The sequence below is a fragment of the Ascaphus truei genome, chromosome 8, assembly GCF_040206685.1.
Source record: "Ascaphus truei isolate aAscTru1 chromosome 8, aAscTru1.hap1, whole genome shotgun sequence".
NCBI classification, from domain to species: Eukaryota; Metazoa; Chordata; class Amphibia; order Anura; family Ascaphidae; genus Ascaphus; species Ascaphus truei.
In genome coordinates, this window is record NC_134490.1 from 6,168,444 (window position 1) to 6,187,476 (window position 19,033).

Here is a 19,033-nt window from a genome sequence, read left to right on the forward strand (position 1 = left end):
GCGTGAGTGGAATGCATAAGGCCGGCCTTCAACCATACAGGAAAAGCGGGGAGAAGAGGTCCTCCGGTTTAACCCCTTCCCTGCTGCACACACACACACACAAGAGAGACTCGGGTTAAACCCCTTGCGCTGGACCCTCTGGCAGTGAAGGGGATAACATGCGGTGGTACAAGGTGATACTGAGCAGCACGGCTATTGCGTTTAGAAACCTTCACTTTAATGGGGCTTCGGCCTTTTTTATTTCCAGTAACAAAAATGGCATCCAGCGATTACGTCCAGCGAGGCCTATTAAAGGATTGAGTTGTTCTGCGTATGGAGTGCAGTGTCTGTACTATATGTAGGTCGTTGGCATTTCAACTACAGGGGTTAACCAAGGGGCGGCCAACTCCAGTCCTCAAGGGCCACCAACAGGTCAGGTTTTTCAGGATATCCCTGCTTCAGCACAGGTGGTGCGGTCTTCGACTGAGCAACTTGTGCTGCGGCAGGAATATCCTGAAAAACCTGACCTGTTGGTGGCCCTTGAGGCCTGGAGTTGTCCACCCATGGGTTAACCCCTTAAATGCCAGATGGGTCTGCAGCACATTGCAGAGGGTATCAGGCCATTGAGTTATATGCGGTACCCGGGGGCACCGTGGCTGAACACCAGTCCTGCTCGAACCGTCAGAAATGCATTTCATAAAACCCCCACAGGGTTAATGCTTCAGAGAAAGCAGCTTCCTGAACAATCTGATGGGGAAATGATGGGATACAAGGAAATATATTGCAATGCGAGAGGAAGGATGAGTGTTCTGTCCGCCTCAATATAAATCACGGACCACAGAGGGGGAAGTGAGACAAATATCCGAATTACTCCAAAAGACAAGAGGGATATTCTAATGGTCACTCAGCACCAGCGCTGTGTTATGTCCATAAGGAAAGCAGCTGTGGGGTTTCATTGCATATACAGTTACACAAGGCATGCCCCCCCCCCCGGGGCACCCCCATCTTTCATCTTTCTTACACCTAAATACTTGACATCTTTTTTTTCTAACCCCTGCCTAACTCACGCCTGGATCCACAGCTGCTTCAAGCAAACACAAAGGGGAGGGGGGGTCATTCTGTATTGTGCAAAGCACCTGTTCTCGCCGTTTTCACCCCCAAAAAAACACCATTAATTTTAATGGTGATTTCGGCTGAAATTGGCGATTCGGACAATATAGAATAAGTGGCGGACAACTCCATTCCTCAAGACCTATTAACAGGTCAGGTTTTCAAGGTATCCCTGCTTCAGCGCAGGTGGCTGAATCAGTGGCTCAGTCGAAGACTGAGCCACTGATTGAGCTGCCTGTGCTGAAGCAGTCTTTGACTGAGCCACTGATTGAGCCTCCTGTGCTGAAGCAGGGATATCCTGAAAACCTGACCTGTTGGTGGCGCTTGAGGACTGGAGTTGGCTGCCTCTGACATAGAATAAGGACCTAAGACAGAGCTTAAATGAATACATTGCTTTCCCACTTTGGCACTGATTATAATTATTATGGATATTTGCAGAGCGCTATATCCCACTGTATGATTACAATGAGTTGAACTCCGTAGAAGCAGCGAGTGCTGCCTGCAGCATCGCATGATCGCAGTAATGAAGCATTCAGCATCTGAGTTTGAAGATAGACGTATTGGCAGGAGCGCCCGCGGATGTGCCGCTGGTTATTCCAGCGGGTATACACAGAATGATGTCCCGGTTTCCTGGTGCAGGAAGGATAGAGATGACCCTGGAATAGGTGACAATACTCGGGGTATAACTCCTGTCCCAGGTCACGTTACAGATACACGGACACACAGCATCAAGCTTCACACAGAGACCCCAGATGACTGAGCAGCAACATGTAAAAACGGGGCATGTGTGGTCACAGCTACAGTATATATTTCGGGGTTTTTGGTGGGCTTCAAAAATCCAGATGCTTTTTATGTGAATTAATTTTTTTTTATAGCTTTTGACTGGAAAAAAAGTTACTTTAGCTTTGAGATAATGTCACAATGCTTCTAAGTTCTGAGTGTTGAGGGAGATACTTGATGGGTTACATTGTTCGTGTCACCTTCTGGTTTGAGGCTGGCTTGGTGACACACGGGTCCATGTTATGGGTCCCTTGTATCTAAGTGTCACTCTGTCATCCTGTAGTGGGAAAGACAGACTCAATGGGGCCATTACAATAATCCCAGGAGGGGCGAACCGCCGAAAACTCCCATTTACTTGGATAGGAGTTTTTGGGTCCATCATTGTGGGATTGGCCGCTTCAGGGTTTATTGTATGATCCATGATAGGGTGTCTTCCATCTCTGTGTCACTCTATCACCCTGCAGTGAGGGACTTACTCAATAGCTTATACAGTAGGTCCCTTCTATAAAGGTGTCACAATGTCTGCACTATATAGGGACCTATGGAGTTAAATTTCCCATCCCAAGTAAAAACCTGGTGCCAGTTCCACTTGCTTGCCTGCTTCTGCCTGCCATTTCCATGCGATGCCAGTCTCCTTTTTAAGGCGTTCCCCTCTCTACCTCTCCAAAAACAAGACCTATTCCAGAGCAGGCAGCTGGCAGGCTTGTTTGTCTTCTGCAGGCTCTTGGCGTGGCTCCCAGACCCGGGAACGTAGAGCTGGGAGGGGGGCTTGTTATGAAATGACAATGCTGTCTTTCATTGGGGCTGGTTCTCATTACGGAGTATTACACAATTGCACTCTCCGCAGGATAATCCGTTCATTTTCCCCACATAACGACATCATGATGTAAAGGAAAGGGCAGAAGTCTCATATAGGAAACCACAGACAAAGTGCCTGCTACCACAGCTTTGGGTATCTGCCTTATACCAAAGGATATGAGATTAACCCGATCACTATTACGGAGCTAGATATCTCCTTGCCTCTCTGCACAGCAGGTTAGCGGTGTGCATGCAGAATCCCACGCGTGCTTGCAGAATCCCACGCATGCGTGCAGAATCCCACGCGTGCGTGCAGAATCCCACGCGTGCGTGCAGAATCCCACGCGCGCGTGCAGAATCCCAAGCGTGCGTGCAGAATACCATGCGTGCGTGCAGAATCCCAAGCGTGCGTGCAGAATACCATGCGTGCGTGCAGAATACCATGCGTGCATGCAGAATCCCACGCGTGCATGCAGAATCCCACGCGTGCGTGCAGAATACCATGCGTGCGTGCAGAATCCCACGCGTGCGTGCAGAATCCCACGCGCGCGTGCAGAATCCCAAGCGTGCGTGCAGAATACCATGCGTGCATGCAGAATCCCAAGCGTGCATGCAGAATCCCAAGCGTGCGTGCAGAATACCATGCGTGCATGCAGAATCCCACGCATGCGTGCAGAATCCACGCGTGCGTGCAGAATCCACGCGTGCGTGCAGAATCCCACGCGTGTGCATGCAGAATCCCACGCGTGCGTGCCGAATCCCACGCGTGCAGAATCCCACGCGTGCGTGCCGAATCCCACGCGTGCAGAATCCCACGCGTGTGTTCATGCAGAATCCCACGCGTGCACGCAGAATCCCACGCGTGCATGCATAATCCCACGCGTGCATGCAGAATCCCACGCGAGCGTGCCGAATCCCACGCGTGCGTGCAGAATACCACGCGTGCATGCAGAACACTCCCACGTGCATGCAGAATCCCACGCGAGCACGCAGAATCCCAAGCGAGCACGCAGAATCCCACGCGAGCACGCAGAATCCCACGCGTGCGTGCAGAATCCCACGCGTGCACGCAGAATCCCACGCGAGCACGCAGAATCCCACGCGAGCACGCAGAATCCCACGCGTGCGTGCAGAATCCCACGCGTGCGTGCAGAATCCCACGCATGCGTGCCAAATCCCACGCGTGCATGTCGAATCCCATGCGTGCATGCAGAATCCCACATATGCATGCAGAACACTCCCGCGTGCATGCAGAATCCCACGCGAGCATGCAGAATCCCACGCGTGCGTGCAGAATCCCACGCGTGCTTGCAGAATCCCACGCATGCGTGCAGAATCCCACGCGTGCATGTCGAATCCCATGCGTGCATGCAGAATCCCACACATGCATGCAGAACACCCCCGCGTGCATGCAGAATCCCATGCGAGCACGCAGAATCCCACGCGTGCGTGCAGAATCCCACGCATGCGTGCAGAATCCCACGCATGCGTGCCAAATCCCACGCGTGCATGTCGAATCCCATGCGTGCATGCAGAATCCCGCACATGCATGCAGAACACTCCCGCGTGCATGCAGAATCCCACGCGTGCATGCAGAATCCCACGCATGCATGCAGAATCCCATGAGTGCATGCAGAATCTGTCGCGGGCATGCATAATCACATGCATGCCGAATCACACGTGTGCATGCAGAATCACACGTTTGCATGCAGTATCAGACGCATGCATGCCGAATCCCATGCGGGCATGCAGAATCACATGCATGCAGAATCACATGTGTGCATGCAGAATCCCACGCGTGCATGCAGAACCCCACGCGTGCATGTAGGATCACACGCGTGCATTTTAATAATAACCTTAGTTTATTTCGCATCTCTCGGTTCCAAAGAACATTACCATTGTACTTCCGAAGCCCTTGTGCAGCCTCTCCTGGGGTGGAATCCCGGCAGTCGGTCTCCGGAGTTGTGGACTGCACTGCAGCCTTCAAAGGGAAGAGGGAAGAAGGATCAATCACATTGTTCTGACCCAGTGGTCCCTGACATCTCCCAGGCGCTACCTGTGATTAGGGTCCTGCGCCTGCTTGAGTTTTGCACACCTGTTACATTTGGCTATAATATGGGATCCGGCCACATTGCCCTTTAATTAATAGGCATGCAGCAGTTACATGGTCAACACCATTATTTATGGACCATAATATAGTCTTTTTGCTGCCACCAGTAATGTCCTTCCCCCTGGCAGTAAAAGGGTTAAGTTGTAGAGAAGCCAACCACCTTACAAAACAACCTACATGGGGTTCTTCTGATAGACATTTAAGTCTTTCTCTGCCAGGAGTGTCTGCAATGCCTATCCATGTACTTAACCAAAGACTTCCGAGTGGGGTGAAACCTGAAGACACTGGGGAGCCTCAAGCTGTCCCCGGAAATCACCGGGGCAGCGCAACTAGAAAGGTTCTTTGTTTTGCCCAGTCTGGGGTGAGGCAGAGGGGCCACCGTTAGGGAACAGGAATCAAAATAGAAAGGAGGTGGACACAAGTCCTTTTACAGAGGAGCAGGTCCTAACGGAGCCGTTAAAAAGCGGACACGTCACTGGGGCCAGAGGGGACAAACCGAGGGTATTATTATAAGAGCTTGGGGGGGTGCTGGCAACACCGGTAACAGAACTATAAACAGGATTAATGGCAATATAATGCCAACTAATATAGTGGACAGGGCCCCGGGGGGGGAGGGGGGTTACTTAAAGTAATGGGGAATGTGACGCCAGTAGGATATAGGTTGTATAGGGAGAGGTATTAGCAGCAAGGGGTTAGGGTGTATAGGGAGAGGTATTAGCAGCGGGATGTTAGGGTGTATAGGGAGAGGTATTAGCAGCAGGGTGTTAGGGTGTATAGGGAGAGGTATTAGCAGCGGGGTGTTAGGGTGTATAGGGAGAGGTATTAGCAGCGGGGTGTTAGGGTGTATAGGGAGAGGTATTAGCAGCGGGACGTTAGGGTGTATAGGGAGAGGTATTAGCAGCGGGACGTTAGGGTGTATAGGGAGAGGGATTAGCAGCAGGATGTTAGGGTGTATAGGGAGAGGTATTAGCAGCGGGACGTTAGGGTGTATAGGGAGAAGTATTAGCAGCGGGACGTTAGGGTGTACAGGGAGAGGTATTAGCAGCGGGGTGTTAGGGTGTATAGGGAGAGGTATTAGCAGAGGGATGTTAGGGTGTATAGGGAGAGGTATTAGCAGCGGGGTGTTAGGGTGTATATGGAGAGGTATTAGCAGCGGGGTGTTAGGGTGTATAGGGAGAGGTATTAGCAGCATGAGGTATAGAGAGAGATATTAGCAGTGGGATGTAGGTTGTATAGGGAGAGGTATTAGCAGCAGGGTGTTAGGGTGTATAGGGAGAGGTATTAGCAGCGGGGTGTTAGGGTGTATAGGGAGAGGTATTAGCAGCGGGGTGTTAGGGTGTATAGGGAGAGGTATTAGCAGCAGGTGTTAGGGTGTATAGGGAGAGGTATTAGCAGCAGGGTGTTAGGGTGTATAGGGAGGGGTATTAGCAGCAGGGTGTTAGGGTGTATATGGAGAGGTATTAGCAGCAGGGTGTTAGGGTGTATATGGAGAGGTATTAGCAGCGGGGTGTTGGGGTGAATAGGGAGAGGTATTAGCAGTGGGGTGTTAGGGTGTATAGGGAGAGGTATTAGCAGCGGGGTGTTAGGGTGTATAGGGAGAGGTATTAGCAGCAGGTGTTAGGGTGTATAGGGAGAGGTATTAGCAGCAGGGTGTTAGGGTGTATAGGGAGAGGTATTAGCAGCAGGGTGTTAGGGTGTATATGGAGAGGTATTAGCAGCGGGGTGTTAGGGTGAATAGGGAGAGGTATTAGCAGCAGGGTCTTAGGGTGTATAGGGAGAGGTATTAGCAACAGGATGTTAGGGTGTATATGCAGAGGTATTAGCAGCGGGATGTTAGGGTGTATAGGGAGAGGTATTAGCAGCGGGATGTTAGGGTGTATAGGGAGAGGTATTAGCAGCAGGGTGTTAGGGTGTATAGGGAGAGGTATTAGCAGCGGGATGTTAGGGTGTATATGGAGAGGTATTAGCAGCGGGATGTTAGGGTGTATATGGAGAGGTATTAGCAGCGGGATGTTAGGGTGTATATGGAGAGGTATTAGCAGCGGGGTGTTAGGGTGTATAGGGAGAGGTATTAGCAGCGGGATGTTAGGGTGTATAGGGAGAGGTATTAGCAGCGGGGTGTTAGGGTGTATAGGGAGAGGTATTAGCAGCGGGATGTTAGGGTGTATAGGGAGAGGTATTAGCAGCAGGATGTTAGGGTGTATAGGGAGAGGTATTAGCAGCAGGGTGTTAGGGTGTACAGGGAGAGGTATTAGCAGCGGGATGTTAGGATGTATAGGGAGAGAGATTAGCCATAGGATGTGGGGTGTATGGGGAGAGGTATTAGCAGCAGGATGTTAGGGTGTATAGGGAGAAAGATTAGCAGCAGGGTGTTAGGGTGTATAGGGAGAGGTATTAACAGCGGGATGATAGGGTGTATAGGGAGAGGTATTAACAGCGGGATGTTAGGGTGTATAGGGAGAGGTTAGCCATAGGATGTGGGGTGTATGGGGAGAGGTATTAGCAGCGGGATGATAGGGTGTATAGGGAGAGGTATTAGCAGCGGGGTGTTAGGGTATATAGGGAGAGGTATTAGCAGCGGGATGTTAGGGTATATAGGGAGAGGTATTAGCAGCAGGGTGTTAGGGTATATAGGGAGAGGTATTAGCAGTGGGATGTTAGGGTGTATATGGAGAGAGATTAGCCGTAGGATGTGGGGTGTATAGGGAGAGGTATTAGCAGCGGGATGTTAGGGTGTATAGGGAGAGGTATTAGCAGCAGGGTGTTAGGGTGTATAGGGAGAGAGATTAGCCGTAGGATGTGGGGTGTATGGGGAAAGATATTAGCATTAGAAAGAGAGGTGGGGGGGGAGGGGGAGGGGGATGCTACTTTATACTGTAGATCACTGGTTACACCTCACCTAGAGTGCTGTGCTCATTACTAGAGACCATAAAACATAAATATTTGCAGATTGTATCCCTGCTTCAGCACAGGTGGCTCCATCAGAGCGTCTTCAACTGAGCCTCTGATTGAGCTACCTGTGCTGAAGCAGGGATATCCTGAAAACCTGACCTGTTGGGCGGGCTTGAGGACTGGAGTTGAGCACCCCTGGGTATCGTATCTATGTCCAGATCAGTGCATTGAGACATCAATCCTCCGTATCTCACATGCCTGCGCCTTCTCTGCAGGAGGTCAGTGATCTGTCAGAGGAGGAACCCGTTACCTGCAATGTCCGTGTAATTATTTCTGCGACCTACTCTGTCACCGTGAGGTCATTGTTGTTTCATAAATGTCTACGGGTTTTTGCACAAGTCGCAGGCGCCTCTTTCTCTCGCCTCTTTCTCTCGCCTCTTTCATCCATTCCCGGCCCGTGGCCGAGAAACCACGCTTAAGGAAGCCACTGAGAAGAGAAATATAAATGTGTATATACATATCTTTATTTGTAGTACCCACAGTGTACTCAGCGCCTTACAAAAGACACAACACAGCACAGGGAATTATAATACAATAAGAGCAACAAGCAAAGTCAGAAATCCCTGCCCCGGAGAGCTTACAATCTAAGTGCAATCTAAATGAATGAGTGAAGCTCAGTATAGTATATCCCAGTCACTGGGGAGCGGTTACATATATACAGGCATACCCCACATTAACGTACGCAATGGGACCGGAGCATGTATGTAAAGCGAAAATGTACTTAAAGTGAAGCACTACCTTTTTCCCACTTATCGATGCATGTACTGTACTGCAATCGTTATATACGTGCATAACTGATGTAAATAACGCATGTGTAACAGGCTCTATAGTCTCCCCGCTTGCACACAGCTTCGGCACAGGTAGGGAGCCGGTATTGCTGTTCAGGATGTGATGACAGGCGCATGCGTGAGCTGCCGTTTGCCTATTGAGCGATATGTCCTTACTCGCGAGTGTACTTAAAGTGAGTGTACTTAAAGTGAGTGTCCTTAAACCGGGGTATGCCTGTATTTGGTTTCAGGAGGAAAGTATGTATCAAGGAAGGAAGTGTTAAAAGAAGAGGTCATTCTCTGAAGCTGCGGGGAGACAGCTAAAGGGAAGTGTGAGAAAGTCCTTCTATACGGAAAGGGTAGTACATACGTGGAACAGCCTCCCAACAGAGGTGGTAGGGGCTAATACAGTATGGGAATTCAAACATGTTGGGGTAGACATACAGTAAGGCTAAATTTGAAAGAAAGCCAACAAACAAATAGGGTCTGTGGTTTTACTATAGGCAGGAAGATGGGCAGACACAGGGTTCTTATCTGCTGTGGGAAATATCACGTGTGGGCACATTCACATGTCTCAGGCAGGTGCGCTTCCCTGCTTTTCCCCATTATCTCCCAGCATGCAGTGCTTCCACTGCAGCAAGGAATTCTGGGAATTGACATGCAAATGAACACTCTGTGTCACCTTTTGGTGCAAATCCATTTTGACATGGACCCCTCCCTATAAGCCTGCCACATTACACAGCTTTTCAGCCCAGCCTGGGTTAAAGTACAGAGCCAGTAAACCTACTCACAGACGGCGATTTTGACCTTTTGGTCTCGTCATTGTGAGGCTGGTTATACTGGCTTTGCCATTTGAAGCTGAGATAGGTTTCACCCCACACATGAAATAAGTTATGGTGGGTTAAAAAGTGACAAAACCCTGTAAAAATCTATGTTTTTATCCCAGAAATTCCACTACACAACACAGCGACCTTCCGCTCCAGCGCTGGGCTCCACTGCCCACTGAGATTAGGCTGTCATGCCCGGCCTCAGATAAGACAAACAGTGATTCCTAAGCCAAAGGCCCCGCTCACACAGCGCGCTACACGATGCGCGCGCGCGTCCGTCACAGATTCCTGTCGGCCAATGGTAGTGTTCAGTATTGAAACTACCATTGGCTGCAAAGTACGGCGTCGACGCTGCAGCAAAGTGACGTCAATTTCAGCCGCCAATCAATGTTGCTAACATTGATAGACCCAACCCACGTCCGGGTAAATATTTCATTTTTCTACTTCTTAGTTAATAAAATGATAGAAATAACGAAAATAAGAAAACAATCATTAAAGTGCTGCTATGTAATAACGTAAGCACAAATGCGTTTACATTTTGAACGAAACTTGTGCATATGTGATTAGGCAACATTACCATGGCACTGAGAATTTTGAATACAAGGCACATAAAGTTGATTCAAGTCGACTCTGGACGTACAAATGGGTTTTTCTTTTATGTTATCGGCTGTATTGAATCGGGAGGTCGCCCTGGGTCGGATCATTCCGTCTGCTGGGGATGATCACACATCGCCCAGCAGACGGAGGCGTGCATACGCGGACGCGCGCATGCAGCGTCGCGAAGCACCCTGTGTGAACGTGGCCAAAGGTGTATCTGCCAATGGAGTTCTCACTCACACTACTACACGGTCGTCAGCAGAAAGATGGGGGGCCCAGTCTCGCCCCTCAGGCATTGAAGGAGTTAATGTTGTGTAGGCAGAGGTTGCAGAGGTTGTGTAAAGTGGACGCAGGGATGATGTGAGCAGGTTTAGTGTAATTGATCATTTTAATTCAGGGGCATTGCATAACCCGGGATAAATCCTGCCAGTCAGAGCCCTGGCACTCCCCAATCTCGTCTTCTTACATGACCTTTGTGACATTTCTCTGCTCCCTTCGTGTACCTCTTCTATGACTCTTCAGGTTTGGTGGGGAATATCCCCGCTTTGTAAGGGTTAAATTAGCCCCCTCTCCGCAAATAGTGGACTGAATTAGCTCCAAGTTACAGGCTCAGACAGTCGGGGCTTTTGGCAAAATGGGTAATTGTGACAATGGTTCACAAACTTTTCTAAAGGAGTAGGGATTTTGTGGAGTAAGTTTCCAATATATGAATCTGAAATTCACTTCAGTTAAAGGGTTAAATTGGCGCTTTAATGAACTGGGACACTGATGTAGAGAAGAGATAACCGCTAATCTCCTAAGGGTCTTAGCCAATTGCACATCTTCAAAGTATAAGCCGAGGGGTGAGTTAAATTGGCAGGGACAGTTTGGCATGTGCTGTAATCTCTATATATAGCAGGGGCCAGTACCCAAAGTCATCCTGTGTGTGTGTCTAAAAGTGTTGTGGTCTGGACTTGCAAGAGTGACACTCCCAGCAAATTGCCCCACAGGGAAGGGGGTGACCCGTGCCTCTCGGTGGGGAGCAGCACCTTGGGACAGGGGGGAAAAGGGAGCCGAAACATGAATTTCGCAGCTCAATTCCTATATTCCAAGGGATTAAGCAGCAGAGACCCCGTCCAGGAGTCGGAGGAAGATTCTGACCCCTTCTGGAGCAGGTTGGATAACCAATACCCCGCTGTGTCCCTGTAGAGGGCATGGACCGTGGCAGAGCCCCCTGTGCCCCCCTGTGCCCGGTCCCTCTCCTCCCGCCCTTTGGGGCAGTAGTTGGATGGCTGCTTCACGTCACTGTGTTTGTTATTGCTGTACTTTATAGGTAATTCCCTCTAGCGCTGATTAACTGCTCAACTATAACAACGATCATTTACTGACACTGCAAATAGTGAACTTTATAAGCATGTTGAATCCTTGCCCTGAAGAGCTTACAATCTATTTTTTGTTGGTATTTTTTTCTATTGGTCGTCCAAGGTCACAATCTAACCTATTCCAAACAATGGGCCTTGTGGTCTTCCCAATGGTCTCATACCAGGTTATTCCACTTCATAGATCAATGGCGTTCCCACAAGGCCCGTTTTCTGGAATAGGGGAGATTTTACTGCCTAGTTTCCAGTGCAGATTATACAGATAAGCCGTACCTGCCAACTAACTCAACCGTGTTATAATGATCCAGGCCGGTCTTTGTTCTCAGCTGAGTCTGATATATCGCAGTTGCCAACAGATCAGCAATAATGAATACAAAACAAGGACTGCATGAATATTGCGGACCTGGAGTTATTTGGCAGCTATGTATAAACACTTGTGTCCCAGTCTCCTGTGGAGGTCATTGCTTGCAAATCTCAATGTCACTTTGCTGTGGTCTCTGTAGCCAGGATGTGTCCTTGAATTCCACAGCATTGTGGCCCTACATGCAATGATGTTCAATTTGCATTCCATACCCCAATGCCTTCTGGACCTTGTAGTCCAATGCCTTCTGGTCTAAGCAATCATGATGCATGGAGATATCTCTGAATAGTGTTCAGTGCACTATGGTCCTTGTAGTCCTGGTTTGTCCATATATCCTATAACCTCAGGGGATTACTAAAGATGCCAAACGTCACAATACATTTTAATTAGAAGTGTAATCACTGACTCCAATGCATTCAGTGGAAGGGTAAAGAAACCTTGTCTTATACCCTCACAGCCTTGTTTGCGTCAGAGAGGCCAGAGACATTATTAACCCCTTATCCCCTGCGCTGCCAGAGAAGCAGAAATAATAATGTAACATTTTTATAATAGTGCTTTGATTCTCTGTTTTCCCCCAAAAGTTACTGCCCTTAAAACATGATTCTCACATAATACTGTACCATTCTGTACAATCCCTGCCACATCCGGTGCTGAAATTCTCTGGCGCCGGTGACACAGGGCTGTGTAACCCGTCCCCAAAGGGGCCAGATTCGAAACATTCAGGAGTAGAAGCTGATTGTAATGTTACTATAGATACATTTAAATACTTGGAATGTAACATTTTGCAAACAGTTATATAACATCTGTACAATATATATTTACATTACCTTAGCATGCAGGTGAGTTTCAGTGTTAAGAAATGCGCTCGGCTGCCTAAGCAACCAGTATGAAATTAGCCGGAGCAGAGAGCCCAAGGGCCACATCCTTAGTGGGCCACTAGTTGGGGAGCCCTGGTCTAACACACTGACAACTAGTTGGGGAGCCCTGGTCTAACACACTGACAACTAGTTGGGGAGCCCTGGTCTAACACACTGACAACTAGTTGGGGAGCCCTGGTCTAACACACTGACAACTAGTTGGGGAGCCCTGGTCTAACACACTGACAACTAGTTGGGGAGCCCTGGTCTAACACACTGACAACTAGTTGGGGAGCCCTGGTCTAACACACTGACAACTAGTTGGGGAGCCCTGGTCTAACACACTGACAACTAGTTGGGGAGCCCTGGTCTAACACACTGACAACTAGTTGGGGAGCCCTGGTCTAACACACTGACAACTAGTTGGTGCATTACGACTATGAACCCACATCATGACGTTAAGCCTCTGCTGTATGTATATAACTGTGATTCCATCGCTGCGAAGTCCTGGAAAATGCTGTGTAAATCTGAGATCAGCGCAGCAAATTGTTCTAATAAGCTTCATACGCCCAGAGAATGAAAAGCCATAAAGTATTAGGCTGCGCTTATACCAAATGTGGCTGGGTGCGCAGGAACACATAAATGTAACCTAAAGCAGTTGCTTATACTTCGCGCGTGGCGCGGACGCTGCAGAGCGGCCACGCAAGCTTATCAAACAGATTTTCATTTTTGATGAGGGCGAACCGCTCACGGCCACGCCTGCGCCACACCTCCGTCTCCTCCGTTTTCCTCCGGCCTCCAGTGTATGTTTTGAGCGTGCGCAGCGCCCTAGTGACATCACGACGCTCGCATGCGCGGGGTATAATCAAGGCATTACTGTGCTGGATTGTAGGAGGGGTGTCAGTCTGATCCAAATACATATACATGGACTATTAATGAGGTCGCTATAGGAGAGTGGTTACCAAGAAATAATGAACTTCATGTGACGGCATTTTAACCACACAGGGTTAAATAAATCAGGAAGAAAGGAATTAACTGAGAAAACTGTGAGCTTTGCTAATAAATCACATCCATCCATCACACAACCCTCTCAGTGCCATGTAATGCAGTCTGCATAGTCTCACTGTCATAGCTTAACCCTTGCTGGCCCTGATGATGGTAAAAGTATAGAACAGAATTTAGGACAGTCTTTATAAGCCATTTCACTCATTGGGCGACAAAGCATTTCTTTTACAGGGGGGTCCCAGGAGAGTATTTGGTTACAACTCAATGCCTGTTGAAGAAGTTTTATAATAATAATCACTTTATTTCATTTAGGGCTTTCCCCCCAATGCTACTCAAAGTGCTTCACAATTACAAAATAGCGCTGTACGTATCATTTTCCAGGCACCGTCATTCTCCAAAGAGCTTACAATCTATGTGTTTTGGTGCCTGAGGCACAGGGAGATAAAGTGACTCGCTGAAGATCGCAAGGAGCCGACACCGGGAATTTAACCAGGCTCGGATCCCAGCATTTCCCCTGCAGAGGAATCCCACAAATCTAAATTCATTGACAAGTTATTTTAAAGGAGAATCCAAGCAATTTGCGTTTTTTTTAAATAAACCAGTTCTGTAGTATTAGATGATACTTGCTACCCTTTTTTATTTAAAAATGTAACTCTTACTGCCATTTTTTATGAGTATTGATATACTGATAATCCTTTGATTTCTGTAGCAGGTTTAGCACACCTCCCCAGCAGTGCAAGATCTTTCTAACACTTTCCTGATTGGGATCATTTGTTGCCAATATTCCCAGCAGTTTGAGCTGCAAACTGTAACAATAGATAATGTTACCCTAGTAACATAAGGATACATTGTAGTTGCTGGGTGACACTGACTGAAGAATTGATTGAAAATCAAAGGTAGTAGCCATTTAGTGAACCCTGGTAAGATCTTTGCTGATTGATCACGAGAGAACGAATTGATCGTCAGCTTAGGTAATTCGTTTTCAATAAAGGTAATCAAAGGCTGCGTATATTAAAATTTAAAAAAGAGGTTTTATTTTTTTGAAGCTGCTTGGATTCCCTCATTAAAATGAGAGTTTGTTTGTCCCTCTGGCAGAAAAGGAAATATGTTTCACAATGTTGTCCAAATCTGCATTCTCCCTCATTGACTCACTATGTTATCAGTTGTCTCACATGATGTCACCCGGTGCCCACCCTATGCTATTTCTTGCTCTTTTCCAGATGTGTTAAGACATTTTTCCCAGACAAGTAGGTTCTGTATCTGAGTTTTTATGCATGTGCGATCGCTGGCTGGTCCCTGCCTCACCTTGCACGCACTGGGGGTCCGTGTATCAAGCTCTTGCAAATTGGACCTCGGGGCATAGCAAACGTACAGTATTATTTGTTCTGTCTCCATCTGCAAACGTTGTCAGCCAAGTTCCTTAGATTAGAGACAGGCCTGTTTGCTGGAGACCTATTCCACATCACAAAAAGAAAAACACATGGTGTCCGTAGAAGTCCTCATTATAATAATTTATCTGTAGTGTTACTCAGGGGTGCTCAACTCTGGTCCTCAAGCACCCCCCCGCCCCCCAACAGGTCAGGATTTCAGGATATCCCTGCTTCAGCACTGGTGGCTCAATCAGCCCCAGGTGGCTTAATCAGTCCCTGCTTCAGCACAGATGTCTCAGTTAGTCCCTGCTTCAGCATAGGACTTCAGTCCTATGTCTTCAACTGAGCCTCTGATTGAGCCACCTGTGCTGAAGCTAGGATATCCTGAAAGCCTGACCTGTTGGGGTGGGGGACTGGAGTTCATCCCCCCTGGTGTATCTCCTCCCTAACTCCACCTATTGTTCTGTATAACAAAATTACTCACTGAATAAAGCAAAGAACTACAGTATAGAGGACAAATACCATGATACGTTGACTGCATAAGATCTGTTGACAATGCCTCTCCAAGGCCCGTGTTTAATATATTGAAGATGCCTTCCCAGTACTGGAGCAGTGATAAGCTTCAATCAAATGAATGGGGCTGGTATCTTCCCCATCTCGGGGAGGGTGGCTTTAGAGCATATTGTATAAGAGCCAATTTGACAGGATAAATGTTATGAGCTTGATATACAGGCCCCTGTTCAAAAGGCTCCCGCGTTGCTATCAGCTCATTAACAGAACATTAAGCTGCATTTGCATGAAGGAGACGTGTCAGTTTGTTAACGAGGTAATAGATGAGTGACTTTGCACCAAATTAAATTTGTGGTCATAGATCCCAGTGAGTGCAATTCTGCCACTCTCCTTCCTAAGCAGCACGTGTCCCCGAGGACGCTCATCACATACTGTGGGGTTGGGAGTGGGGTTCCTAGGGTGCAGGGTAGGGGATGACTTAGACAGTCGTGAATATCAATGAGACCTTTTCTTTTTACATCGAGTTGTATGTATGTATGTCTTTATATTAATATACATAGCGCTTCACAGCAGTAATATACGTGGCAATCATATAAATAACAAATAATACAAATAACAGATCGTGGGAATAAGTGCTTCATACATCAAATTTACACTTAGGAAGAGGAGTCCCTGCTCCGAAGAGCTTACAATCTAATTGGTAGGTAGGAAGAACGTACAGAGACAGGAGGAGGGCGTTCTGGTAAGTGCGTCTGCAGGGGGCCAAGCTTTATGTATGAGGTGTATAGTATTAGCCACGGTGCTACTCATATGCTTCTTTAAGCAAGTGTGTTTTAAGGTGGGTCTTAAAGGTGGATAGAGAGGGTGCTATTCGGGTATTAAGGGGAAGGGCATTCCAGAGGTGTGGGGTAGTCAGTGAGAAAGGTTTAAGGCGGGATAGGGCTTTAGATACAAAGGGGGTAGAGAGAAGACATCCTTGAGTGTAATGCAAGTGTCGGGATGGTGCATAGCGAGAAATTAGGGCTGAGATGTAAGGAGGGACAGAAGATTGTAAAGCTTTAAAAGTGAGGAGGAGAATTGAGTGTGTGATGCGGGATTTGATCGGAAGCCAGGAGAGGGATTTCAGGAGGGGAGATGCGGAGACAGATTTAGGAAAGAGTAGAGTGATTCTGGCAGCAGCATTTAGGATAGATTGTAGGGGAGACAGGTGAGAGGCAGGAAGGCCGGACAGCAGGAGGTTATAGTAATCGAGACGGGAGAGAATGAGGACCTGAGTCAGAGTTTTAGCAGTCGAGCAACAGAGGAAAGGGCGTATCTTTGTAATATTGTGGAGGAAAAAGCAACAGGTTTTAGATACGTTTTGAATGCGAGAGGAGAATGTGAGAGAGGAGTCGAGTGTGACCCCTAGGCAGGGTTCTTGGGCTATTGGGTGTATGACAGAACTTGCAACAGCAATGTGGAAGGAGGTAGTGGGGCCAGGTTTGGGATGAAATATGAGGAGCTCTGTTTTTGATATGTTGAGCTTAAGTCGGTGGAGGGGCATCGAGAAGTAAATTTGTGTGTCGTCAGCATAGAGGTGATATTTGAACCCAAGAGATGTGATTAGGTCACCTAGAGAGAGTATGTACAGAGAAAAGAGGAGAGGTCCCAGGACAGAGACCTGGGGTACCCCCACAGAGAGATCGATAGAGGAGGAAGAGGTGTTAGCAGAAGAGACACTGAAAGTACGATGGGAGAGGTAAGAGGAGATCAAAGATAGAGCTTTGTTACAAATACCAAGAGTATGGAGAATGTGAAGGAGGAGAGGGTGGTCCATGGAATCAAATGCTGCAGAGAGATTGAGTAATATGAGCAGAGTGTAATGACCTTTGTCTTTGGCAGCATGGAGGTCATTAGTTATTTTAGTGAGGGCTGTTTCAGTGAAGTGAGCAGTGTGGAAACCAGATTGTAGAGGGTCTAGGTGAGAATAGAATTGAGAAAATGGAGCATGCGAGAGAATACAAGATGTTCAAGGAGTTTAGAGGCAAAAGGCAGGAGGGAGACAGGTCAATAGTTAGAAAGACAGGTAGGGTCAAGCTTGCTGTTTTTGAGTAATGGTATAACGGTTGCATGTTTGAAGGAAGAGGGAAAGGTACCCGAGTAGAGGGAGGAGTTAAAAATCTGTGTGAGCGTAGGGATTATAGTAGGAGTAAGATCTTTTAGGAGATGGGAGGGAATAGGGTCAAGAGGGCATGTGGTAGAGGGAGAAGAGGCGATCAACAGCGACACATCCTCCTCTGTGATAGCGGAAAAAGAGTCAAGGAAGGCAGGAGGAGAGTTGGGAAGAGGTGTAGGATGGGAGGAGGAAACAAAAGGAATGTTCTGACATATTGATTCCACCTTATCCTTAAAATAGTCAGCAAAGTCCTGAGGTGAGATGGAGGAATAAGAAGAGGCAGCTGAGGGTGGTCTGAGTAGGGAGTCAAAGACAGAGTCAGCGTGGGTTAGACTTGTGCGTGTTGATTAGTGAAGAAAAGTAGGTTTGTTTAGCCTGAAAGAGGGCAGAGTTGAAACAGTTGATCGAAAGAAAGAAACACCCGCGCATGAAATGGTAATATTATTGAGAACCTTGGTTCCCCAGAAGCAGATAGTACCAGGATTCCAAGAAATACAGAAATGTGCAGATACAAAACATAAAATGAATTAATACAATATATATATATGAAACACACAACGTAGCACACCGCTCACTTTTTATAATTTTGTTATGCTTTTGACAAGTGTCTGAAGATTGACACAAATGAGTTGCACTTTACAACAGTGTGGGAAGTAGTAGGTATCAAATTGCACCACTAATATTGTCCTCCTGCTATATACAATACTAGCGGAGAGACCCGGCGCTGCCCGGGACCAAAACCTCCTGCTCCCTCCACGTCCCTCTCCGCCTCCCCCCCCCTGCGCAGCTCCACTACTTCCCCCCCCCCCCTGCGCAGCTCCACTACTCCCCTCCACCCTGCGCAGCGCCGACCTTTCCTCCCCCCCAGCGCAGCTCCAGTCCCCCCCCTGCGCAGTGCCGGCCATTCCTCCCCCCCCCCTTGCGCAGCTCCACTACTCCCCCCCACCCTGCGCAGCGCCGACCATTCCTCCCCCCCTGCGCAGCTCCAGTCCCCCCCCCCTGCGCAGCGCCGGTCACCGTTTCCCCCCCCGGGCAGCTCGGTTCTCCCCCCCTGCACAGCACACAGTGAGACACACACGCGCACACACACGCGCACACACACACACAGTGAGACGCACGCACACAGACTCACGCACACACACACATACTGTGACACACACACAGTGACACAAACACACACACACATACTGTGACACACACACATATACTGTGACACACACATACATACTGTGACACACACATACATACTGTGACACACACATACATACTGTGACACACACATACATACTGTGACACACACATACATACTGTGACACACACACACACACACACACTGTGACACACACACACACACACACTGTGACACACACATACATACTGTGACACACACACACATACTGTGACACACACATACATACTGTGACACACACACACACACACACACACACTGTGACACACACACACACACACACTGTGACACACACATACATACTGTGA

General features: G+C 48.1%; 1 protein-coding gene across 4 annotated transcripts in view; it reads left to right on the forward strand.

Moving 5' to 3' along the window:
* Nucleotides 1–10,824: 10,824 nt before the first annotated feature.
* Nucleotides 10,825–19,033, forward strand: part of LOC142501080 (L-threonine ammonia-lyase-like) — a 66,464-nt gene continuing 58,255 nt past the window's right edge. The window contains exons 1-2 of one of the 4 annotated variants that reach the window (XM_075610406.1): nt 10,825–11,074; nt 14,722–14,748. In XM_075610406.1, the coding sequence (XP_075466521.1) occupies nt 10,980–11,074; nt 14,722–14,748 (122 nt within the window). In that variant the 5' untranslated portion in view covers nt 10,825–10,979. Of the gene's footprint in view, nt 11,233–14,721; nt 14,749–19,033 lie in introns of all 4 variants that reach the window. The other 3 variants (XM_075610405.1, XM_075610408.1, XM_075610407.1) reach the window with 3 other exon arrangements.